The following is a 26289-nucleotide window of genomic DNA, read 5'->3' as shown; positions in this document are numbered from 1 at the left end:
GATTCATGTTATATCATTCCAATTAAATCTTAGATAATGGAAAATGAAACTGATATCTCCTGATGTGGAGGCAACAGTGAAAGCCTCTCTCATATTCAAGCTGATCACAGCCAGATGGCACTGAGTTTCCACGCAGCGCTGCTGCCTGAAGTCTGCCCTCTAGTGCTTCAAGCTGAAATCACTGATGTGCAAACAGCAGTGAAGACCGAATGTACTCCAAACCAGACTACTGAAGAGTTTAAGGACCCTGCTCAGCTGATGAGAAACACCTCTTTACAGTTCAAAAGATGCACATCTGAATGTATTTTCTTCTTTCATTAAAAAAAAATTGACAAAAATAGAGAGACTTATTTAACAAAACCATGTATTTAGCCAACGAGGACAAAGCAAGTACATGTACAGTGTGGATTGTTTTTCCAAAGCATTATAAAAAAACATATGAGCATAAAGACTGAGCCACATGAACAAGCTGGATAAATACGGGAACAAATATTCTTGTTGAGCCTGATATCTGGTCAGGGTTTCATTCCTCGCAGTTAATGCTAACACTATTGTCATTTGGCTGGTCATCATTGGCGATGTGGTAACCATGGTTACTGGGGTCACTGTGGTAACCGTGGTCACTGGGGTCGCTTCGGTGATTGGTATCATGATTCAGTTCTGCATATTCCACGGACGCCTGTTGAAACACGAAGGTTGTATGAACGATTATTCTCATTGGCTCACTGAGTTAAATGCTGACTGTACGGTTACTACAGTGCGGTACTGTTTAGTGGTTTTACATATTAAGATTATTATTTCTCAGTTGATACAGCGATAACATGAGACACTGAGACTCATCAGGATTGTTTCTACAAACTCTGGAGAGCTTCTCCAGAAGGATGGAGGAGGTTTGAGAGCCGCTATCATATTACTCCTCCTAATGAGTTAACTCAATGTGATGAGCAAATTTGGAGTCTTTTACTCAGCTACATTAGATGCTTTTTTCCTGCAAATTTTATATTACATGAAATGCAACACTTTAAGTTACCTTTCTACAAACAATAAAAAGTGTCTCCACTGGGTTTCCACTTATTGTACAGTTTCTGTCTGTGAGATGTTTCTCTGAGCAAAGGCACAATACAGTCATGAGTGTGTGTGTGTGTGCGTGCAGCTTTTGGTAGTATGTGTATGCATGACGTGTTCACACTTACAGCATCAGCCAGCTCTTGAACACCTGCAAAAACAAAGCCAGAGGACAAGCTCAGGAAACAAAAGGTGTGTGAGGATTAAATGAGGGCTGTTTTAGTTTCCAGCACTCCCATGAACAGCTCTCTATTCCCAGGAAACAGGCAGCTTATCACATCCGACACATTCATACTGATCATTCTCATAAGCTCGTGTCTTTTTAGACACGCTGCTTGCACATGCACAAAAACCCTTCACTTCAGATCATTTGCTTTCTCCATATAATACATTAAGTTCTTAACTCTGATTATGTAAAGTGCCCTGAGATGACTTAAGTTAGGATGTGGTGGTGTATAAATAAAACTGAGCTGAATTGTGCTGTATCACTCATTAAGTAATATTATATTATTAGGAGCCGAACTGAACAATGGACAATAAATTTCAAACAATCAAGGACTTTGCTTACTTAGCCTTAACAGATGCAAGCATTGTATGAGTCTGTTGCAACAACAGGAAGTGCTCTTTGACGAAAGCAGGAAGTGGACACCTAGGGACTGGCCCTTCTGTTTTAATGGCACATTCTTTCAGTAACAATGCAGATGTTTACAGTTGGGGTTGATCCTGTTTCCTGTTGCTAGCGTTTTTTTCTTAATCTAATGACCTGATTTTTCTTGACTGTGTAGTAGAAAAGGCGTCTGTGTGAAGAGCAGGATGTTAGTCGTACCTTGCTGGGAGTTGCGTACTTCACCGTGTACTGTGTCTGTGCCCTGTTTCACCGGAACTGACATGGAACAGATATAATATTTTAGACTGAGCTTTAAAAAGTCAAATGACAACTTATTAAAATTCAGAAACAATCTCTCACCTCTGCTGGGATCTGCCTGTCTCAGCTGATCCTCTTTGTACTGATTTTCTGGCTTTTCTAGAGTGTTTGTACTACAGTTGTCATCAGACTCTGCAACACAGTGAAATGAGCAAACTTAAATTACTTGCATATTGCAATATTTCATTATTTTTATTTAAAAAAATAGTATGACATGATATTTAATGACAAAGATATGTTCTTTTGCTATTTTCTTTTTCAAAAACAGCATTGAAAGACAAAAGTCAACAATGTCTGAGTAGCTGACGTGGTATAACTTATTTTTTTGTGCCAATGATCTCAGTTTTTCTCTAAAAGAAATCAGAAACACGTTGATTAATCATTCTGTCTCACCGGGTGAGATGTTTCCTCATTAAAAAGAGACAAAAAAGCCCAGAAGAGCACACTTACTGGGCAAACTTTAGATTTATGTGACGGGAAACAAACCTTTTGAATTAAAATATTGTTGACTTTGAATCTTCATGAGATTTCATGAGTTGCTACCAATAAAAAAGTACTTTACATACCCGAGCCTGATACATGTTCACTCCAAATACTTTTCCCCATCATGCCTGGAGTTGCTGCACAGGGAGAATAAACATGGCACAGATCTCAGTGATGTAACTGATACATTCTCCTGCTTTAACATCAAAACCACTCAAGACAACATATGTTTAATATATAATTAGGATAATTTTATGTTAGGATTCTTGGTGTTTTCTCTATATTATTGTATAGTTATTACTTTACAAAATAAAGCGCCTTGAAAAGACTGTGTTTTGGTGCTAAATGAAACTGCATCAGCATAAGGAGCTGTACCATTTGCGGCTTCGTTGACCTCTGCCTGGGTGAGGCTCATTCGCTCTACTTTGGTGCTGGCTGCCTTCCTAAAACAAAGTGAACACAAAGTACGTTCAACAGGAGGATGTATGGGAACCATACTCTGGTAACTAACCTTTAAGATACTGATAAGAACACGAGAAATGCTACTTACACTGATAAGGTGCCGGTGCGTCTTTTCTTTAATTTGGGGAGACGTTTTTTGTAGAAAAGAAAGAGGATGATGGCCATTACAAAGAGGAGGCAAAAGACTGCAATAAGACCTTTCTTCCAGCCAGCCATCTTCACTGCAGAATACATGTGACTAAGGTCATTACTTAATTACAAAACACAGCAATAAAATGTACTCACAAAACCTCATTTTGGCTTAAAGTTGTTTAAATGTCACACATGAGTGCATGTACAGGTGCATAATCAATTTATTTATTCATATATTCATATCAGATGTGAAGTTTAGCACCTTATCCTTAAAAAATTAGGAAACTGGACAATTGGAGCACAGCAGAGGAACAGTATCTGAAATTCATGTCTTTAAGAAACAGAAAAAAATCTGAAAGAGCTGACATTTCAGTTAACTCATCTACCGCTTACTGAAGCCTCATCAGAAATGATTTAAGTGGAAGGGTGATTCCCTGCTTCCCATTCTTAAGGAAGGGAAACAGTGAAAAATGGCTGAGGAATGCCACAGTGACTGTCTACAGCTATCTGTAAAATACAGTGAAGGATCCATGATGGTGTCGGGGTTGCATTTTAGCCAGTGGTGTTGGGGATCAATAATACTGGGACTAAAACTGATGAAATTATGAACACAGAAAATATTTTGATCCACCATGAAATGCAGTGTGAACAGCCTCTGACTGGCAACAGCTCTGTTTTTCAGCATGACAATGATCCCGGACGCCCTAAGCTTTGAATGTATTTCAAAAAGATACGATAAGATAACCTTTATTAGTCCCACACGTGGGAAATTTCCTTTTGCTTCTGCTTTTGCCTTACATTATGTATTTGCATATATGTTTGCACATCTGTAGGAAATAATTGAACCTATTTCCCATTTCCTTGCAAAACATAAAGAAATGAGAGGTGGCTCAAGACTTGCATAGCACTACAACTCATTTTTATCCCCAATGAAAACATTTTAAGCATTCATTTATTATTTTTGACTTCTTCATATGTTCAAACTTTGTAGTCATTTATTAGATATATTTAGATTATTATTTACCACTTGATAACATGAAGAAGAAATTAAGATGAATTTAAGAGTAGCCTGAGAACTTTGTACAATAAGTTCTTAGGCTACTCTCAGTGTAAATGAATAGAAATTCCAGCAGCTATTTTAGATTTCTTAAGTATTTCATAGCAAACTGTATCCATAAACAGCTAACACAGTATTCAGTGTTAAAACAATGATAGCATGTACAACTGAAATACAATTGGAAACATTAAAAAACTAGTGAGGCAACTGTTGTTGTGATTTGGCCCTATATAAATAACATTGAATTGAATGACGGTGCATTGTTTCCACAATAACAAGAAGGAAAGTAAAGAACGCTGGTGAAAGTTAAGAATGATCTTTTTATGGCCTCGGATAGCGGACTCATCTCCATGCTTGTCCTGTTAGGCCTGTAATTCTAATGACATTATACAGGCTTTCTTTAGGCAGTATTATTAAAGGCACAGCATGCATTTTCATTGGTATACAGATGATACCCAACTCTATCTATCCATGAGACCAGATAACACACTCCAATTAGTAAAACTGAAGGAAAATCTTATGCATATAAAGTTCCAGATGACTTTTAATTTCCTGCTTCTGAATTCAGAAAAAAAATGAGTTTATTGTCTTTGCTACACTGCAATAGGCTTAGACTGCTGGGGGTTTCCCATGACACCATGTTTCTTCTTTACTTACCTCTTTTCACTAGTCATTCCTAATCTTTCCACAGCATGTCTTGTGTCCTGTCTTCCTCACCCCTAACTAGGCAGATGAGTTTTTCCTTCCCACTATTGCTTGCTGACAAGGGATCGTCTGATTGTTGCGCTTTTCTCCGTATTATTGTAGAGGAGTTGCCTTACAATACCTTGCAATATAAAGCGTCTTGAGGTGACAATTAAGATTTGGCACTATATAAATAAAATGCATTTAATTTAATTGAAAACATGTTAATAAAAGACTTATTTTAATAGAGAGGAATATATATTAATTAAAAACAACCATACTGTTAACTTCAAAATCTGTCAGTGGTTGTGAAGAACGACAATTTTATTGCTTCGAATTGGTTGCTTGTTGATAATGCAGGAGGAAGCGAGCGCACTCATAATAACATGAATATCCTCACTTTTCAACATCACATATCTTTAAAGTCCAGCTGATGTTAACACCCCCCACCCCCCCCACACACATTGGTATTAACTGAAGATAAAACACACACCTCCAATTATGATGGGGGCACTTTGCTTGGGCTCTGCAGCTGGGTTTGTGCACTCACAGAAGTATACTCCAGCATGATCTCCTTTGACATTGCTGATGCTGTGAGATTCTTTCAGTTTCCTGGAGGTCTTGGAATCAAGGAAACCTTTTTCCTGACTGTACCAGGTAAAGTTAATGGGAAAACTACCTCTCTGAACAGAGCAGACAAGAGTCATGTTGTAACCCTCAGAGATGTCCTCCATCCGGGGCTCAGTGGTCAAGTGTGGTTTTGACACAGGTTCTTCACAGAGAAAAAAAAAGTGTTAGACTTGGGTTCAACATGTTTTATATCAGTTTTATTCATTTCATGGTCATCAGTCCAACAAACCTATGATGTTGGACGATTTTAGTAGTTGCTCTCCTGTTCCTGTCGTGGGAGGCTTTAGTTGACTGTTTTTTGCATGGCAAAGAATGTTTTTTATGTCCGATATTTGGGTGATGGATGTGAGGTTGAAGATAGCCTTTTCACCACGCTTGCTCACAACTTTTATGTCTTTTGGTTTATTAGGTTGATACAGGGTGTAGTTGATGGGCAGAGTTCCTCTCTGACTGTAACAACTCAACTGGAAGGGCTTTCCCAGAAACAGCGTACCTCCCACCACAGACAGCACAGGCTCTGAAACAGGAACTGGGAATGGAGAATAAGATAGCATTAAACCAGACTGTGAGTCTACAGCCATCCTGGGAACTCTGATGCTGCACTGTAAGGCTTCCAGGTAAATGCCAATATGCTCATCCTCTTATGCTAGTTCCCCATCACTGTACAGTGTGTTAGTATGTTAACAAGTGTGATCTGAAACAAAACACAAAGTACAGTTGAGGATGATGGGAATCTCATGACCTTTTTCTTCAATACAAAAATAGACCTGATAGTTGTTTTCATACTCTGCACAAACTGAACTGTGCACTATTTTAGGAGGAGGTTTCTCACCTGTTGCATAGACCAGGACAGGGTCTGATTCCTGCACGTTCTCTCTACAGATGATACTCAGTTTGGTTTATGAAAAGGTCAGTCAGTGTGATCTGACTGAGTCAAGTGTTTGCATTCCTAGATGCACCTCTGTGCGAAAATGGCTAACGGTGTCATCAGAGGAGTGAATCCATTTTTTTTTCACAGAATTTTCAGAAATGTACAGAAATGTCTCCAAATTACTTCTAAATAGATGTTGAATGTAACACTTAAGCCTAAACCAACAGAATAAACGGACCAACAAGCTGACACATTATGTGCATGGCTAACAAAGTAAAACATGTCCCACATCTTTATTGTGACAACAGCAATACTTCGGTTGGCTTAAACTCACCTTTGACCTTGACGAATTGTTTTTGGCTCTCCTTCACAATAGTGCGTGTCAGAGAGTCAGACGTGGCATTACAGGTGTAGTTGCCACTTGCAGAAAGTTGTGCCACAGTCACATACGTGGCAGAATTTGCGACTTCAGTGTTATCTTTGAAGATGGAGTACTGCAGGGTTTCATTGTTGATCTTACTGGAATCAAGAATGCTAACAGAGCAGGTCAATTTGAAGGGGTCTCCTTCAACTATGTCTGTGGGCTCCACAGTCAGCTGTGGCTTTGAAAACAGCGCTGTTGGGATTAGAGAGCAAAAATTAAGAATTCATACAATCTTTATGCTGTGCATATATATTATTTTTGATTCGATTTAATTTGATAAGATGAAAAAAAAAAGATTCTATGTTTGAAAAATTCAGAGTAATTGATGCTTACATCTGACTGTGATTCTTTGCGAGGTTTCTTTCTGCACACTGCCCCACTCTGCTTTGCACACAAGCTCTCCAGAGTCATCCTCTCGTACAGTGAATTTATGACTCAGGGCTGCAGCTCTGACCTGTTTGAGGATCACTTTGTCTTTTGTCAAGAACACTTCAGTGTTGCTCGGAGGATTGACAACTCTGCAGACCACTTCAATTATATCACCCTCAGAGAGATTATTGGAGGGAAGTATATTTATGATGGGGGTGATGTGGAGTGCTACAAGACAAAATCCTGAATAGTCAGACACACTCCTCCATAGGCAGTCAGAGCTTTTCATTGTGACATAGCAACATTCGATCGACTCACCTTTGACTATGAGTTCAACCTTTTTGCTACTGTTAGACTTTTGGTTCCCGGAAACCAAGCGGATTTCATAGTCACAGTAGAGGATACAGTTTCCGATGTGACTCAGTCTCAGTGTAGCCGTTGATGAGTTGCCCCCCTGTGACAGCTGCTTTATGACCTCAGGGGATCCGGTCCTAAAGCTCTGGTAAAACTGGAAAATGAGGGGTCCTTTCTCCTCTGGAGCACTGCAGGTGGCTTTAAACTCCTCGTTCTCATAGGGCGATGAAGTAGTCAAATGCAGGGTGGGGGTCTGCAAGCCTGAAAAGCACATTCAGGTATATTAAATATATTAGTTTCTCCAAATGTTGGACAAAGTTAGCGAAGAAAGGCTGCAAAGGCTTGACCATCTGCAGAGGAGGCATGGTGGGTATACCGGACAAGGGATGTTGAAGATGGAGCTGCCAGGCAGGAAGAAAAGGGGGTATGAGACATGCACTTGGACGTGAGAAGCTCTACTGCCAAAATACAATTGAGGGAAGACATTCATTAGCCAGTGTGTGATTGTAGCTCACAAATTTGATGACAAACTGAAAAAAGTCTAGGGCCGCAAAATATTTTTGGAGTATATGTCTTATTATTTATAGTCATAAAAAAAATAAGAAAACAAAACAACCACATTACTACAGATGTGAACCTACTATTCATATTTCGTTCATATTATAGTTCAAATAATATATATAATAATATAGTGCATAAGTAGTTAGATGCAAAAATATCAGAAAATTTGCTCATTTTTAGACAAAATATTGGATATGTGTGACATCAAACAATCAAGATTCAGATGTTGAACTCATTTCATATAAAATGTGTAGAAAGTGCGACAGTTTCCCTAAACAGCTGCCAGTTTTTAAGGGCTCAAATGTAATTGGACACTGGACAGGCAGCTCCCGCCTGAAATGGGCTTCCTTCTTAGGAGTTGGCCTTTACTGCAGCTGCCTCCTCTTGTTGTAGTTTCCTTCCTTCTTTTCAATTTTGTCTTCAGTAAACTTTAAAAGCTTGATTATGCTGAGATAAGCTGATTGACTCAGCCGCTGCAGGATATTTGTTTTTAACACAGAGAAAATTCTGAGATCATCCACGATTGCACACTTTTTTTTTGTTCGCGCTGAAAAACTGATAATTTCGGCGTTCCTTCTGCTCTGATTCTCCTTGATGAATACATTTTGTACAAAGAAAAGTTGATAAGCTTTGTTTGTGCTTAGCGCTCCTTTGATTGCATTTTGTGGCTTTATAAAAACAGTTTCCAAATGCAAATGTCACACTTAGAATAATCTCCAGACCTTTACTTGTAAATGTAACTGTACCTTTCACGTCCAGTTTCTGGCTGTTGCTGGCTTTGGCCTTGTTCTTGACTGAGACTCGACATTCATAATTTCCAGAGTCGGCAGCTCTGGCTGGGTTGATCTTATACTCGACCGTGTCTTCTGTGGCGTTGTTGGTGTAGATAGGAACATCGTCCCGTGTGAGCTGGAAACTGTGTATCAGGTTAGGGATGTTGCTGTGACTGACGCTGACCTGGCAGCGTAGCCTCACTGCTGTCCCGGTCTGAACTGCGTTCCTGGGTTCGATTGTGAGGCGAACAGTGTCTATGGTGTATGCTGTAGTCCACAAATATCACACACAGACACAGAAACAGAAGATGAATGGGAAAGAAATAATCAACAAACATAAAAAAAAGACCTAAACAGTAGCACAAGCGCCAGGTTAAGACTATGGAAAGGTGCTTCCTGCTCATCAGTCGTGTGCACAGAGGAACTGATGGAGGAAGGAAAGCACCTCAGTAAACAGTGTCGACCCTCTACATCCCCTTGGAAAACCATGTGGATTCATTCAAACTTCTGCTTTCCCTCCACGACAACAGCACAGTGGAAGTGGAAACAATCACTCCACATCCTTACGGTAGCTGATAGTAGTCCTTGGAGGGTCCTGAAGCGTCCTTTAATAAGGACGCTTCAGAGACACCAGAATCGAATTACATTTTTTAAACACGGGTGTTATTTCTTTATTTCAGAGGAAAGGTGGTCTTCTAAGATCGTGGCAACTTTATAGACACCTAGTTGTATTGCCTTCTGAAAGCTTTCAAATGTCGTATTATTCAAATTGAAGGTGATTAAAACATGGCCCAGCATCACCTGTGACAAATCAATTTCTTTTTGTGTGAAAACAGCTTTTTTGTTAAATATAGAAAGGACTGTAACTGTTACTACACCAGGGAGTCTGCACTAGTTATTATAAGATCAGGCGTGTAATGCAGTTATACTTACACCCCTGTCCTCCAGCACAATGCCCTGTAAGTCACACAGAGTGGAAGAAAAAAAAATATCAGATGAAAATCAGGAGATTTTGTTTATAATATAGTAACATCCTTCATCCTCAGTCTGGGTTCTTACAGATGTGTAGCAGGCTAGTCAGAAACAGCAAGCCGGGGGGTCTGCAGCCCATCCTGGGTGAAGGTGGTTTACCGCTGAAGGACTACAATACATCTGCAAGGACAGAGGCCAGAAAGGGCAGTCACAGCCAGACCAGGGAGGACTTTTTACTTAGGGAGAGGTGGAGTGAACAGAAGGCAGTGGTGCTGAAGGGCTGTTCCATGTCTTATCGGGCACGCTTGACTGAACAGGAAGTGGCTGCTACTTCCTCAGGATCTGTACCATTTACTTTGCCCTTTCTTTTGTTATGATGACGAGAAAAATTCAACAATAAGAAGCAATTTTTTAGTCTTCTCACATCCTTCAAAGGTCTGGGGTGTAGAAAACACAGACATGTCTTCTTTTTAGCATAATTTAATTAATGACAACCATGTTGAAGAACAGTAAAGACAGCGTGCGCTGTTGTTCTTCAGATAGAATTAACCTCTGAATCCCCTGAGTTTTGTCCTCAAGTATTCTTATGTGCACATCAATGTGTTTAAAATGTGCTGATGTGACCAGACGTTCATTAATTATATTTCAATTTACTTGATAGAGCCCTGTATTCCCCTGAATCTATACTAATGGAATCATTGGATTTGTGTTTGTATGCGTTTCTAATAAACTGCCATTTTACTTTAATTTATCCAGATTTTTTAAAAGGATTGACAGCGTGGCATTTGATATTAGTTACCATACTTGTCATTTCCTTAGTTATTGTTGCGCGTAACAATTACGCAAAGCAGGAAGAATCAAAAAGATGAGTTTCTCTTGTGACCACTTAAGAAAAATGAGTCAATCTTTATAAACTCTCAGAAAACATGTTTACAGCCTGGTAAGCATGCACTCGAAGGACATGGGTTATACTAGAACAAGCTTTTTACAATATGATGAGGCTAGCCTGTTATGGTGTCATTGTTATGTCACAGGGTGTCGTATTAAAAATATATAAAGTGTGTTTTACAGTTCTCTCCATCCCTTTTCATGTAACAGAGTACTCAATATGGTTTCTTGAAAATTTTCTTCAAGGTCAACTTTGACCTTCAACAATGAAGGTCAAGGTCAAAGACTTACCAAACCAAATAGTGTGAGTTATAAAAGTTTAACTGATTTTCAGTTTTGATGTGACCTTGATCTTTACCTGATTTTCACCTAAATTAAATCAGCTCGAGCTGTTATTGGCATCTACCATCACAAAAAAATTCAAAATGATATCTTGAAAACTGTGGACTCTAGACTGCTAACAAACAGACAGATCGACTCCCTCCCTTCAGAAGGGACACCAAACAAACAAACAGTCAAACCCTCATTCACTTGGATAACAGGAAGTAACAGTTTAACTGGGTGTACTGGTAAACTGTGTGCTTGGCCTCCCCTCTGGTTACTGGACGTCTAAACCTTGTTTAGTGCTTTTTAATTATCTGAATTAACTGAATTGTCTAACAAATAATATGACAAAACAGTGTGATTTGAACAAAAGCTTGGAACATCGGCACCGTGAAGTGATACCTTGTGTGAAATATTATTTTTCATACCATATTGTATCACTTGGGAATAGCTCGGTGTCCTGTCCAGAAAAGCTGTAGGAGGCAGTGAGGGAGCTCTGGGAATCTCTGCTTAGATGGATTTTTGCCCAATGTTTTGCAATCAGTCTGTTGAAGGAAGAGAGAGGAGAACTGACACTACAGTCCCAATGCTGAAATTATGATTATAATTTTCTTCCTGGAGTAAAAAAATTAATCAGCAGCTTATTCCAACAAATATGAATGCTGTAGTCTGCAGGCTTTGTTTCTGCTGTGCTCTCAACAAAGCCTTGGGCATTTGCATAACTCCCCACAGTGTTAATAAGATGACTGACCTGAAAAAACATATCAGCTGTATGGAGACCTTCAAAAAGGTTCATGTTATATCATACCAATTAAATCTTAGATAATGGAAAATGAAACTGATATCTCCTGATGTGGTGGCAACAGTGAAAGCCTCTGTCACATTCAAGCTGATCACAGCCAGATGGCACTGAGTTTCCACGCAGTGCTGCTGCCTGAAGTCTGCCCTCTAGTGCTTCAAGCTGAAATCACTGATGTGCAAACAGCAGTGAAGACCGAATGTCCTCCAAACCAAACTACTGAAGAATTTAAGGACCCTGCTCAGCTGATGAGAAACACCTCTTTACAGCTGGAAAAATCCACATCTGGATGTCTTTGAATGTGAAAAAATGAAAGAGAAACACACTTTTAAAAAATCCTGTCCTGTCTGGCAGCTTTTGCAATCAGAATCAGAATGATCTGAAAGCACCTGTAAGAAGAACAAACATTCAGTACCTGGAATGCAAAAATTTGAAAATGCTCAGGTACATAAATCAATAATCTTCTTGTGAGGTCTGTGTGTTTTAGTATGAGTGTGAGAGACAGGAAGAGAGTGTGGAGTGTGAGTGTGTATGTGTCTGCCAGTACTTGAGAAGTACTTGAAAATGATGGTGGGAAGAGGCGGGAAGCAGAGGCAGACAGAGATAGGTCCAGGAGATCTGGGCCATCTGCAGCCCCAAGAGTCCTGAAGACCTGAGGCCACACATCTTAGCGATATCTGCTCGCCCATCCCAGCAGGAGAAGGAGGAAGGCCCTAGATAAGGTGCCCGTTGCTAAAGGGCAGGAGTCTCAGAGGACCAGAGCTGATGGGCAGCCGACTCTGCTGGAGGTCGGCCACCCCATTGTGAGTCGAGATCAAGGTCCCATGTCTCCAGGCAGTACCCAGCAGAGTCCCCCCTCCCCAACCCACCAAAGGAGTGGGTCAGTGACCACAACAGAACATCCAGCCATACGTCCCAGAAAACAACAAGTACCTACATCTCTAGTGGGGCAGCAGTTATGTAATTCCTACATTTTATAGCACTGCTTTAATGCTTCAAAATGAATCAATTATTTAGCCCATTTTTCTCTTAATTACAATCGGTCTGTACTGCTGGCTATAAGTTGGACTCTTTTCTGGTGGGTGGCTGACTCTGCCAGGGTTGCCCTTTGTCACCAATTCTGTTCATAGTTTTTTTGGACAGCCTTTTTGGACCACCACCTGTGTAGGCATAGACACCACCTGTCGATGTACACTGTTCCAAAAAATAGTAATGTCAAAGAATCTTACTGTATATTTTACAGTTTTGTACTGTCTTTCTAGAATATTATGAAATTTACATAAGTAGACTGTGATTATACATGTCAAAGGTAAAATAACATAACATCACTGTACTTATAGTAAAAAACAATTTACTTGTTTTTTAAATATATATTTTTGTACATATGCATATTTAGATTGTAAAAATACATTCACAAATGTATCATGATTGACCTTGTTTATAGGTAATTTCATTGTTTGATCACGTTAAAATGTTCCTAATTTAATGTCTAAAAGCACTTGGAAAAGGCAGAATCCCGTGTAAAATTAGCGCAACAAACTCTATTTTCATTACTGAAAATAACTGTATTTTCATGAGAAAGTTATTTTCTGTTATTTTACGGTAGTATTTTGGTGCCCCAGCTGCCGGAATATTACTGTTTTTTTAAGATGTTTTTTGTAACAGTGTATAGACAGGTGGTGGAAGGTGTTCACTTTGGTGGCTTCAGGATTTCATCTTCTTTCACCTTCTCACACTGTTGTAATCTGAAATCATTCTGACTTTATACTGGGAAACTGATAGTTTAAAGCTAAGTGAGACTGATGTGACTAATTCAGATATTTTGATTCAGTCACATATTTTCTTAAAGGAGCGTCATTTTAATTTTGTGCATCTGATAACTCATTTTTGGCCTTAGCAGCACGTGTTTGGTTTTTCTTCATAACAGTGAAGTAGATCACAGCCAGATCTTTCTGAAGTTTCCTATTTTGACTGCCTGAAATAGGCTCTGTAATGGTACAAACAAAAATGACCAATTTACACACTCAAACACTTCTCTTCCTACCCAGATTTCATACACCGTGTCCACACTTTCCACATTGGAAGACCGCAGTTGCATGAACAAATAATCCTCTTGTGTTCAATTTTAGGTCCTATCTTCATTCCCCATTGTCAGTGGTATCAATGTTACATGCAAATGTGGTCACCACTGATGCTGTGGTTGCCGTGGCTACCGAGGTCACCGTGTGATGAACAGTATTATGGTTCAGTTCACATATTCCACTGAGACGTGTCAAAACACGAGGCGTGCATGAAGAAAAAAAAGCCTTATTAGTGATGGATCACTGAGTAAAAAGCTGACTGTAAGGTTACTATATGGCAATCATGCACATATCACAGGGTAATGTGATTAATCACATCAAATCATTTGTTTCGAACACGATACTGTGTACCAAACATCTTCACTTTGGTCTCATCTGTCCAAAAGGCAGATGTCCAGAAATCGTTTGGAGGTGGAACTTTGTAAACGTAAGCTGTGCTGCCATGTTCTTTTTGGAGAGAAGAGGCTTCTTCTGCCAATACTTACAGAAAAGTCACACTTGTTCTGTCTTTTTCTAATTGTACTATCATGAACTTTGACATTGAACATGACAGAAAGTCTGATATGTAAATCTTGGGGTTTTTGCAGTTTCTCTGAGCATTGCACGAGTTTACTGGGACGTCCACTGCTGGAAAGATTTTGACATTGGTTTTGAGTGTTTTCTATGTGTGAACAAGCTTTCTTACTGTAGAATGAGGAACTTTAAGTTATTTGGAAATGACCTTACAACTTTTCCCAGATTGATGGCCATCGACATTTGCTTCTCTAAAATCATTGTTGATTCCTTCCTCCATGGAATTGCGTTAACACACACCTGAATGCCCCACACCAGCAAACTGCCAAACCTCTGCTTTCATAGAGGTGCTCACATTTTCTGATGAAGAATTAATCAAGTGCATTTGATCAGCAGCACCTAGCTGCTACTTATCTTCTTAATTCCTATGAAAGTAATAACAATGCATTTAGTTTTCACACACTGAATCTGCATTTTGGCTCATTTTTTGTTAAATAAATGATGACATGATGTAAAATATCATGGTCACTGTTCATGCAAGTTAATTTTAAGGCTTGATAAGAACACGATGAATTTTTAATGTCATGATATGTAAAACCTTAGAAGTGAAAGAAGTAGTTTCTATGATTGTAGACACTCTTTAAAGATTTTAGGCACATAAGATATTTAGATTGATCAGATAATATCACCACTGATTGTCATTCTGCAGTATCACAGTCACCACACGCTCATAGCCAGTCATGAGATGTTTGCGGCTTCACAGTTCGTAAAGAAATAAGCCTCAGCTCTGTTCGAGGTTGTCTCCTTCAAATCTCTGTGAGCTCCACATTCAGCAGTGGCTTTGAAAACAGCTCTGTTGGAGTTTGATAGCAGTATGCAAATTTATATTTCCATTTTCATAACGGCAAAGGCTCTGAACCTGGGAATATAATTGTCATGTCCGACATTTCTTTATAATAACTTCACCTGTTTCTTGCCTTTGACTGCCATTGTTTCATAAGCTTCCTGTCCCACTCTGCTTTGCATGCAGGCTCTTGGGGGTCACCTTCTTGAGCACAGAATCGATGATTGAGGGCTATGGCTGTGACCTGCTCGAGAATAATCATGTCCTTTTTCAGGGATACATCAATGTTCGTCAGTGGATTACTCAACATTTTACATACCACCTCAATTCTGTCATCCTAAAAGACATTACTGAAGGGCAGAACATTGGGGGAAATGTGGAGTACTGCAAGAAAAAAAACAATAATAAGCTAACACAGCCTTCTTCAATCAAACTGGCCTTTCCATTGTTGCGTAAAAAAAAAACTTGTCTAATGACTGACTATCACTTGAATGCCATTGCTTCTGCTGGACTGTCAAGTCCCAGAAACCAAACTCATCTTGGAACAGAGGGCAGTCTAGAATATGCATTAGCTGGAGTCTTCTTCTTCTTCTCTTTTAGCCGCTTCCTGTAGGGGTGCCCACAGAGACAAGCAGCTTGACTAGCGTGCTTGACAGCCATCTGTATTTTATCAAAGAGTACAGGTTTATCTGTAACGTACGTGCACTGAAAGATGAATAAATGCTCCTCTCTCAGTTTGTCAAGTTCCAGTCTTTGTCATTGGGCCACAGATGTGCCTACAAAATTACAGAAACAGATTTAAAAAATCTGGCACGGTGGTTAGCACTGTTGCCGCACAGCAAGAAGGTCCTGAGTTCAATTCCACCATCAGGCCGGGGTCTTTCTGTGTGGAGTTTGCATGTTCTCCCCGTGTTTGCGTGGGTTCCCTCCGGGTACTCCGGCTTCCTCCCACCGTCCAAAGACATGCAGCTTGTGGGGATAGGTTAATTGGATAATCCAAATTGCCACTAGGTGTGAATGTGCGAGTGAATGACAGTGCGAATGGTTGTCTGTCCCTGTGTGTTAGCCCTGCGACAGACTGGCGACCTGTCCAGGGTGTACCCTGCCTCTCGCCCTATGACAGCTGGGATAGGCTCCAGCGCCCCCCGCGACCCTGAAAAGGATAAGCGGAAGCGAATGGATGGATGGATGGATGGAGATTTAAAAAATCTGTAGCCAAGCTAGCTTCCTGAGGAAATAGCCTACTGTTGCCAATGAGATTGTAGTCCTTGACTATTTTTTAGATTTCAGTGGTCAAGCACTGTTAGCCGTAGTACACCTCGTTGAGAACACGAGTTTTATTCTGAATTAACAATATCTCTTCAACAAACAATGACATTTGAGTTTGGTGGAAGAGTTTGAGGTCTTGTGAACTATCCATTTTAGCTTTCTTGCTATGTACTATCAATGCTACTTTTGTGTTTGCCACATGTTAGCCACATGCCAGTTAGCATAGTAACTTAATAGATTTGAATCACAAAGCAGCAATGCCCTAAATTATATTTAGCATCAGTGTCTATTTTGCTGAAAATGGGGCAAAAAATTTACACAAAATTAATATTTATTTTCATAAACAGTTCATTGTAATTAGCAATTGCTATTATTATTATTATTATTATTCATTTATTACTATTATTATTGTAGTTTATTCTTTTGCGACTGTGACTGCTTCTGCATCCACCTGGCGAGGAACCAAAGAATTTGGCACAAGAAGTAAAAAAAAGGAAGACACTAGGAGTGTTATTCAAATTCCTGCTGTTTGAAAGCTGTTAAAAATTTGTGATGTCTATTCAAGCTCAGCACGATGTCAAAGACTACCCAGTGTCATCTGTGACTAAAAATACCTTCAATGAGTCTTGCTGAGGAGTTTAAAATATCAAGGGGCAAGAGTGCGCAGAACAATATCCACTTCCTGCAAAAAAGTAGCTCTTTTTGATATGTGATGTAAAAATAGCGTACTTTTTGAATAGAGCTGGGTGACCTTAATTGTTGTAATGGTAAAAATTGTACAAACTACTAGAGTATTTATTAAACAGAATGCTTGCTGCTTGGTTTAAGTAGCTCCTTTTTCCACTTTCTAACCCCAAACTGTTTATTGTAAAAATAATTTAATGACATTTTTTGTGTGAGGAAGTGAGAAAGCATTGTGTCTCTGTTGGATAGTCCAACTAAAACAAAAAGCTCATCAAAAAATATGCAAGAACCTAAAGGCCATGTTTTGCTTCTCTTGCCCCCTTACCTTGCAGCTTTTTCTTTCATTATGAATGTCATGTGCTGTTTTTTGTTGAACTGTGGGAACAAACCGAGTCGTGATCTAATCTCTTAAACAGACAGTGTTTTGACAACATGCCGTGCCACTTTATATCTCATCCTCGATCCAGTGCTCAGTAACCTCAGCTTAAAACTTACTGATGAAGATTTATTTAAGAACGATTTAACGATTTATATAAGAAGTTCATCATCAAATTAGTAATTTGGGGATGAATACAACACATAAGAAAATATGATGTGATATTAATTAAATATGGCTACAACTCTGGATATTGATCAGTTCTTCTGCTGTTCTGTCAGGTAGATGAAAGTATTCATCTGTTAACAAATGGTGCAGCTGTCCCCATCAATTAAAAAGCCTTGGGCTGTGGGGTTTCTCTCAGTAACAAAGACATTCAGTTTCACAGGCAATATTAGAAGTGCATTAAGTCACAGACTGCAATGGTAATGTGACTGTTTGGTGTGCAAATATCTCAGGGTTATTGCATTTGTACTTAAAGAACAGTTTTCATTATGAGATGTGGATCATCTTGCAGTCGTTACCTTTGACCACTATGAGGTGCTGAAGAATAACAGGAAAAAAAGGTGATTCAAAACTCTGACGGCGCATCCCCCCAGCTTTATCTCCATCTCCACAGTACCATTCATTTTTTTTCACCCCATCATAACAACAGATATTTTAGCCCTCACTGGTGCAGAGGCAGACTAACCTTTATAACCCTCCTGATATTTCAGCACAGGCCTTCTCGTCTAATAAAATGCTGTTAATCGGGCAAACCCTGAATTCTGCACGTAAAGTTTCTATTCAGGTTATTTATTTGTCCACGTGTAGCAGAACAAAAGAAGACTCTCTACTGCTGAAAGTATTAGGCTCAGTTGCAACCGGCATAACTACGCAATGCAGCATTTGGAAGCAGGTCCATTAGCATGTACCATACTGTTCTTATTAATCATCATTTAAATAAGAGACTTATTGGTTTGGAGCATTCAAAAAGGGGAAACTGATTATGTTGTTCTGCTGTCCTAACAAAATCCATTCTGTCAATCCTTCTTAAATGTTATAGACATAATTCTAGCATTATGCATAACATTAATAACATTAACTTGCAGTTTTGGCTCAAAGTGCTGGCATTTTCTTTTAAATTCTAAAATGTATATCTAATATGACTCACCACAAAGTTGTGGACAACTGGTTTGTAATAATTTATGGATGATGATGCAAACATGCATGCCCATCACTCAGCAGTAGATATACCTGCAATCATCACAAGGCTTCACCATAGGGCATAGCAGAAAATAGTCCAACCTGGTGGAACGTGCAGAGAACAAACTGCCTGACAACATCGAGCTAAATCTCGTGGTGTACGGAAATCATGGTGCTCACTGCAGGGATTCAATACATGTAGGTTGATGTTTGTTTTCTTTACATTTTAGTTGTTTTTTCTGCTTTAAGATGCCTGAAAAAGCAACCTACACATCACTAACAGCAACCAAACAACTGTGATTTTCTGGGAAATTGCTGCGTCAGGTTCTGCCTGCATGTGTTTACTGTGTTTTTATTTCTTTAATGAGTGTGCTGGTTTGAAAAGAGTGACTGATGGCGGCAGTACCACTGAGCTATTTATGGGTCCAGGTTTAGGGTGTGATTGATGTCTTTGCTCTGGGATTTATAGTGCTTGCATTTCATTTATTCAATGTACACAGACTACCACCTGTGTTCCCCGGGGACTCCAAGAATAATTTACTCACATTGCAAAACTTTATTATTTTCACAGCATTATCACTTATCTAATTAATGCTAATCTTAAAACGCAATGATTTTTATTACTGCAAACTTGCAATTAATTTGCATATTTTGTAAAATGACAAACTAAACTCTTATTTAATGTAACTTTCAGCTTTTATCCCAAGTGCCATCCATATTATTACTTAACAACTAACTTACTATTCTGTGACTCTGGTATTACTTAATTTTCTTGTAATGTGAAGTAAACATTATGTGTATTGAATTTATATAATGAACCCAATCAGGGTCATTTTGACCCCAAGATAAAATAATTGAAATAAACACACAGCCGGCCCATCCAGTGTACCTGGGGTCTGGGTTAGCATTTGGGTTACCATACTCAATTCAATTCAATTCAATTCAATTCAATTCAATTCAATTCAATTCAATTCAATTCAATATAACACAGCCCTACAATAATAGGAGAAAACCTTAACAATTCCCACAGTGGGAAGGAAAAACTTCCTTTCAATAGGAAGAAATCTCTATCAGAAGCAGGCTCAGGGAGGGGCAGCATTCCAACCGCATCATCTGCATAAAAACGAAATGAGATCCTCAGATTACTGAACCTGACACCCTCCAACCCTTGGGATGCACAGTTGAGTCAGACTTCCTGGGAATGTGAACTAAGCTCTCACCAAAACAAATAAAGCTAAACACACAATTAAAAGCAGTTACAGCACACACTTTGCCTCATATGTTCCAATAGTCAGTTTATAATCAGTTACCCAAATTCTTAAAAAAACATATCCAGTCTATTTTCTTTCATATTAGGTTGATTTATACATTCAGATGCATGTTTTGTGTGCTGCATCGAGCATATGGAGAAAGGAAATGAAGTGGCACTGTATGGTATTGAAATAAATGTTTACATCTCACTTTTAACACAAACAGCATTGCCTTCACCAAAGAATATGTATCCATGGGAAAAACAATGATGGATCACAGAGGGCTTTATGTGTGTGCGCAGAAAGGGATTTTTGTTTTTCAAAGGCGTTTCAGACTGAGCGTGATGAAGATAATGAGTTCCTGCTGTAAATTACACAATCTACCATAACACATGTTGCTCTAAAGAGAATGAGAAATGGGAAGATGAGTAACAAAAAAAAAAGCTAGTGTCGACTTCTGGTTTATGTAGGCCTGTGGGGAATGCTGCTGGATTGTAAATCACTCTACAGCAAAATATGAAAATTGGTTTCACTTCTGAAGAAAAGAATCTGCAGGCCCTGATTTTAATCGGCTTCAGATAATATTACATGTATGCTATCATACACTGCTCAAAAAATTAAAGGAACATTTTAGTCAGAGTAAAGCATCAAGTCAGTTTAACTTCTGGGATATTGATCTGGTCAGTTAAGTAGCAGAGGGAGTCACTACAACACAGGTGTCGAACTCCAGGCCTTGAGGGCCGGTGTCCTGCAGGTTTTAGATCTCACCTTGGGTCAACACACCTGAATCAAATGATTAGTTCATTACCAGGCCTGTGGAGAACTTCATGACATGTTGAGGAGGTAATTTAGCCATTTAAATCAGCTGTGTTGGATCAAGGACACATCTAAAACCTGCAGGACATCGGCCCTTGAGGCCTGGAGTTTGACACCCCTGGTATAAAAAGACATAGTTTTACAGGTGGAGGAAACTGACATTTTTTCTGACTGTTTTTTCACTACTTTTGCATTTAGCTAGAAATCCTGGACTCATGACATTACATGCCATTGCCAGAAGGTTTGCCTTCTCTCCCAGCACAGTCGCAAGAGCATAGGGGAGGTCCCAGGAGACAGGTAGTTACTCTAGGAGAGCTGGAAAGGGCTTTTGAAGGTCCTTAACTCAACAGTATCTGCTCCTTTGTACAAGAAGGAACGGGATGAGCAGTGCCAGAGCTACAAAATGATCTTTAGCAGGACACTGGTGTGAATGTCTCTAACCAAACAATCAAATCAGAATCAGAATTATTTTGTTTCCCCATTGAGATCTGATGTGTTTTCAAAGTGTTTCTTTAATTCTTTGAGGAGCGTATATTTAAAAAAAAAAGCGGAACAGAAGAATTTATATAATGTACTATACTGTATTAAAAAGATATCCATCCGTCTTTGTCTTTGTTTCTAGATCTTACTGCCCGACTTTGCCCCTGACCATGTTGACTTCACAGAGCTACTTCCCGTTTTCTCCTCACTGGCATGGTGTGTTTTGACAGAGTGCAGGCAGAAAAACCCCCAGAGAACTTCTGCACCACATAGTGGGCAGGCTGATCTGAGACTGGGAACACAGCTGATGAGCTATGACATGGAGATGTTTCTGCCTGTGGCACAACAGCCTGCAGGAGGGAGGAAGCATGTAGCTACAAGGCAAAGCTTTGAGGCTACCTGTTCTCTACACAACCGCATGCCCAAGCTCACCTCCATCTTCCTTTCAGCAGCTGTCTGTTAAAAGGATACACTTATTTATTTAGATAGCTTTATAAAATTCTTGCTGCTGTCTTTGCAATAAATCTTCTCACATCCATTTATATTTTTTTTGTCTAAACAGGCCTCACAATTGCCTTCTACCCTCTCTCTGTGGCTTTTTGTCCTGCTCCCTCCACCCACCTCATAGTTGCTGAATTAATAATAAATGATCTGTGAAGCTTGACTGTGACAGGCTCTCTGCATCAACTCTCTCAGGGTTGCTGGGGAAGAATCAGACAATGCTCCAGGCCCTGGTACAGCAGCGGGTTTACAGTAGGGCAAGGAAGCAGAGGGGACACGGAGAAAAGTCATGCTCACTGTTCCGTACTGCACAACATTAACAGTGAGCTTTTATGGGCTTGTGCATCACAGCACAGCCGGTCCGCTTCTCCCATACAGCCCTACATATCCGAGGTATGCAGTCTGGAGACAGCTCCATCGGAATCTCCACAGGGGGCTGCTGTTCTCTGCTCCCCATGAAAACCTGGATCCAAGACTTCCTGCGTTCTCCTGCTGGTTTGAACACGAGCCTTATTCCCCCCCTTTCTCCCAGTCCTCTTAGGTTGTTTATAAGCTCACTTTAGATCCACCCCGCTGTAGTGTCCTTAAGCAGTGAAACCACAGGGGTGCTGTTCTGCTGCCGATCCTGGTGAAGCAGAGAGAGGGCCACAACCATATGTAGACATCAAAATATTAAAATGAAAGTTGGCCCCTAACCAAGCCACTTCTTTTTTTTTTTCTTTTTTTTTTTTTACATTTTGGCATCAAATATAGATGCTTTTTGATTGAGATACCTCTGAAGCTTCAACAGTTTGCGACTACAGGTAATGCTTTACCACATTTTGCTTTCTTTCTAACAATTTGGACATTTTCCTTGTCCAGTTTGTCGATTTTGTTCTGGTGTTTTTGTAAATTAAAGTTGTGCATAACACCAGGAAGGACAAAAATGCACTTTGCATTTATATTATAGCCTCCAGCCTCAGCTACCAAGCATCCCGGCCCATTATAAACAATTTTTAATATTATTATTTCATTATATATCATCTGCATAATCACATCCAGTTGACAGTCCGTTGTGTTTACACTTGCTATTATGTTCAGATTACCTCAGCTCTGGTAAATATTTCATAAGCATGCCTAAAGGTAGGGCACTTGCCTTGAATATTATAAAATCAGTGATATCTAACAAACAATCAGACAAGAAAAAGCAGGAAGAACCTCAAATAACGGTGGATAACCTCTCACAGCTCTCTCTCTAGAGACGAGTGTGTTACCTGTGGTTTTCATATATCATGGATGCTGGCTATCATTAAACTAAATTGCGGACACACTAAAGTCAAGAGGACTCTGCATAGTGATGAGCAAAGGCGGCGAGGAGCCTCACGATCCCTCTCGCCGCCTTTGCTTATTGCTCCAGTCTTAGAAGTGTTTATAAATCCAATCTTTGGAAATTCAGTTTGGACTGCAGCTGTTCCAAGCAAAAAAACACATCAGCCACACACACGCACACACACAAGCATGCACAACTGGACCTGATGTTATGTGTTGCTCGCATCAGTCACTGGAGTGACTTTATCAGTCCCTGAGAGAGGATCTCTACCTCAGTTAATCATAATAGTTCTGATTAAAGAAACCGTTTAACCTCAGTATTTAGCTCATTAATACCCCGTGGTCCCTACATGCAGCAGAGGGCATTTGGGGGAGCTCACTGATAATCAGTATGAGCATTATGTTCATTCATGAGATAGAGACAAAAGACCAGTTTCTCTGAGTAATCAAAAGCTCTGATTGCTCAGGCTCCTCCAGCTCTGCTCAGGAATCATTTAGAGTTATAGAAAGTGTAAATGTGTGTGTTTGTGTGTGTGTGAGGGGAGGGAGAGACCTGCTTCACTCCAACCGCTCAAATACAAACTGCCTCAGAGCAACACAGGGCTTTCTAAAGTGCTCCCCGAAATGCAAAACAAGAGGAATACTGAAATGTTGTTGACTGTTAAAAGTATTACAATAAATATGGCCTCACTCAGCAGCCAAGTTTACATCCATGACTGTAGAAACTCACATATGTAATAGTAAAGCCTTCATAGTACTCCACAAACATGCGGGTGGGGCAGTTCCAAGGTTTTTGAAGGGGTTAAATCTCCAGCAACACCTTTAATTAAAAAAAATTAATCTGCACTGCTGCAGATTTGTCAGCTGCACATACACCACATCCCAAAGATGCAAAATTATATCGAGTCTGGTGAATGTGTAGTAGTTGTCTATCTCTGTGTTATGGGGCCTTTGTGTGGCAACGTCTCCGTGTGGCAGGTGTCTTGCACAGATTTTGATTTCACATTGTGTGGGGCACGTCGCTGGTCGTGGGCCTCTTGACTTCTGCAAACTGGCGGATACGCTGTGGCCGCCGCACCTGGGTTGAAGACACGAGCGTACGATCATGTCTGTTTTTACCGCCATTTGAATGATATTCCAGTACAGAAGATCAGAGACATACAGATATACAGAGGGAGAAAAGTTTGCAAACACCCCCCACCCAAAACACTCTAAAAGCCTTGGCTTCCAGTTCTGACTTCTCCTCCTCCTATAGCAGCACTTATGTGACTGAATGGTGATACATATTGCTCAGGAGAATACTGCAGCGGCTTCCTGCACTCTAACGGTGGGTATAAATACAAGTGTCTTTTAAATGAGGTTGCGGTGGTGAGCAAAGCAACCATTGCAGCAGGTATACTCGGGTCTTACTCCTGCGACAGACTCTCACACTGGGTTGATGAATGGGAAAATCCCAGTAGAACAGCAGTTTCTGAAACACTCAGAGCAGATTAATAAAACCATGTCACGTTCAAAGTCACTTAAATGGCCTTTCTTTCCCATTCTGATGTTCAGTTTGAGCTTTAGCGTGTCTACATGCCTAAATGAATTGATGTGCTGCCGTCTACTGTATCTACTGTATCTACTGTATCTATCAGTCTGTCTATATTAGCATGTAAGTACACATGCACACATTTTGAATAGTTAAGTATGAAACATGGTAACCCGCCACATACCCAAGAATGTATGCATAATAATATATGCACTGAATAAAAATACTGGCAGTGCCTAGTGCCACCCCTAGAGGCACCTATGTTCCCCATCCACTCGTACGTCAGGATGACGTGAATACCCCATCAGCCTTTTACAACTGAGGGGTAAAAAGTTGATGTTTTCTCTTTTGGATGTCAACAAATCTTTTTTTACACATTTGTGTGAAATGTCTGATTTAATGTGTGAAACACTGATTCTGGTCAGAGGTTCTCTCTCACTATATTTTATCATATTATTCGCTTGCTGTTTTATTTTATTTTAGTTCAGCTTTCCATTGAAAGAAGTAATAACCATCAGGGCTCATAAAGATGCAGTTTTTTGAGCTCACTTCTAATATGTGACGTTAAAGGAAACATGCTGACTGGCTGTTTGGAGTTTAATAGGGTGATCTGTTTAATAATGCATGTGCAACGCACAGGCCTTGACACTTTTGCTTATTTCCTTAGTACACATCAATAACAGCCTATTTAAAAAAATACCAGGACACAGGAGAGAAGCAGTTGGTGAAAAGCAAAAGTAAAGTAGCGAGGAATTCATTACAGTGAGTTAGCATCGAGCATTATGCAACTCCCAGACTTTGTTGGCGCTGGCCTTTACAGCAGAGCAATGGGTCTCATTTGGGAGGAACACAATTAGCTTGAAATAAATGTCATGTTACTGTGTTTTACAGGTTATCCGTCCTGAAACAAATGTGAATGTTCGGAGTCATTTGCATGGTTTATGATACAGTGTATAAACTTCTAACCTATTTGCTTACAGACCAGGATGGATAATACATTCACTTGTTACAGATGTACTGTAAACCTCAGTGCAAACCTTTGAGTGTCTGATGTAAAAACATGCAAAACACCTTTTTTCCCCTCTCAGTTCTCAATGTGTGAATGTTTTCCATGGAATTCTATGTTATGTGCAAAGATCTACCATTTTACAGTTTTTCCTGATGGCTTAGATGCAGTTCCCACGTCAGGGACGTCATTCTCACCACTTTTATGCAGTTAAGAACCCCCCAAAACCCCCCCTAAAACAAAAGTCAGTCAATCACCAGCTATCGGCCGAATGAATAAAAAGCCCTTTCACTAAGGTTTTAGACACCAAATGGCTTTATACTTATTACTTTAAAACCTTACTGAGTAGTACAAGAGTGGTTAAAAAATGTAGGTGTAATGTGTAGAAATTGAAATGTGAAGAATTTATTTGAAACTTAAAACCATGTAAGTGTTGAAACTGAAGGAGGGAGCAGGAGTAGAGGTCAGTGAATTAGAAGGCAGAAGACCAAAAGGTCTCATTCCTCGCTGTTCTCTGTCCGCCGTGCTGGAGTCATAACCACAGAGCGCCTGGAGCCGTGGTAAGTTTCCTTCAAAGATTTGTTTCAGTACATTAGCACTGGGATCAATCAATGCAGACACCAGAAATCTATCATTCATCATTCAGAGCAGCAGCAAAAATGAGAGTGAATG

The 26289-nt window shown here is 39.8% G+C and overlaps 1 protein-coding gene across 1 annotated transcript; it reads right to left on the bottom strand.

The window, feature by feature from the left end:
• Positions 1–347: 347 nt before the first annotated feature.
• pecam1a (platelet and endothelial cell adhesion molecule 1a) lies at positions 348–10006 on the bottom strand. Its single transcript, XM_006807813.2, has 15 exons — positions 9850–10006; positions 9724–9747; positions 8764–9057; positions 7421–7717; positions 7067–7330; positions 6644–6925; positions 5668–5967; positions 5302–5580; positions 3024–3156; positions 2849–2916; positions 2557–2610; positions 2033–2122; positions 1892–1948; positions 1194–1216; positions 348–679 (listed from the first exon to the last, which is right to left on the bottom strand). The coding sequence occupies exons 1-15, from the start codon at positions 9899–9901 to the stop codon at positions 524–526; spliced, it is 2373 nt and encodes a 790-aa protein (XP_006807876.2). The 5' UTR covers positions 9902–10006; the 3' UTR covers positions 348–523.
• Between the last annotated feature and the right edge of the window lie 16283 nt (positions 10007–26289).

Source organism: Neolamprologus brichardi, chromosome 4 (assembly GCF_056152115.1).
Source record: "Neolamprologus brichardi isolate AB-2024 chromosome 4, ASM5615211v1, whole genome shotgun sequence".
NCBI lineage: Eukaryota > Metazoa > Chordata > Actinopteri > Cichliformes > Cichlidae > Neolamprologus > Neolamprologus brichardi.
This window is presented reverse-complemented; position numbering and strand designations above follow the sequence as displayed.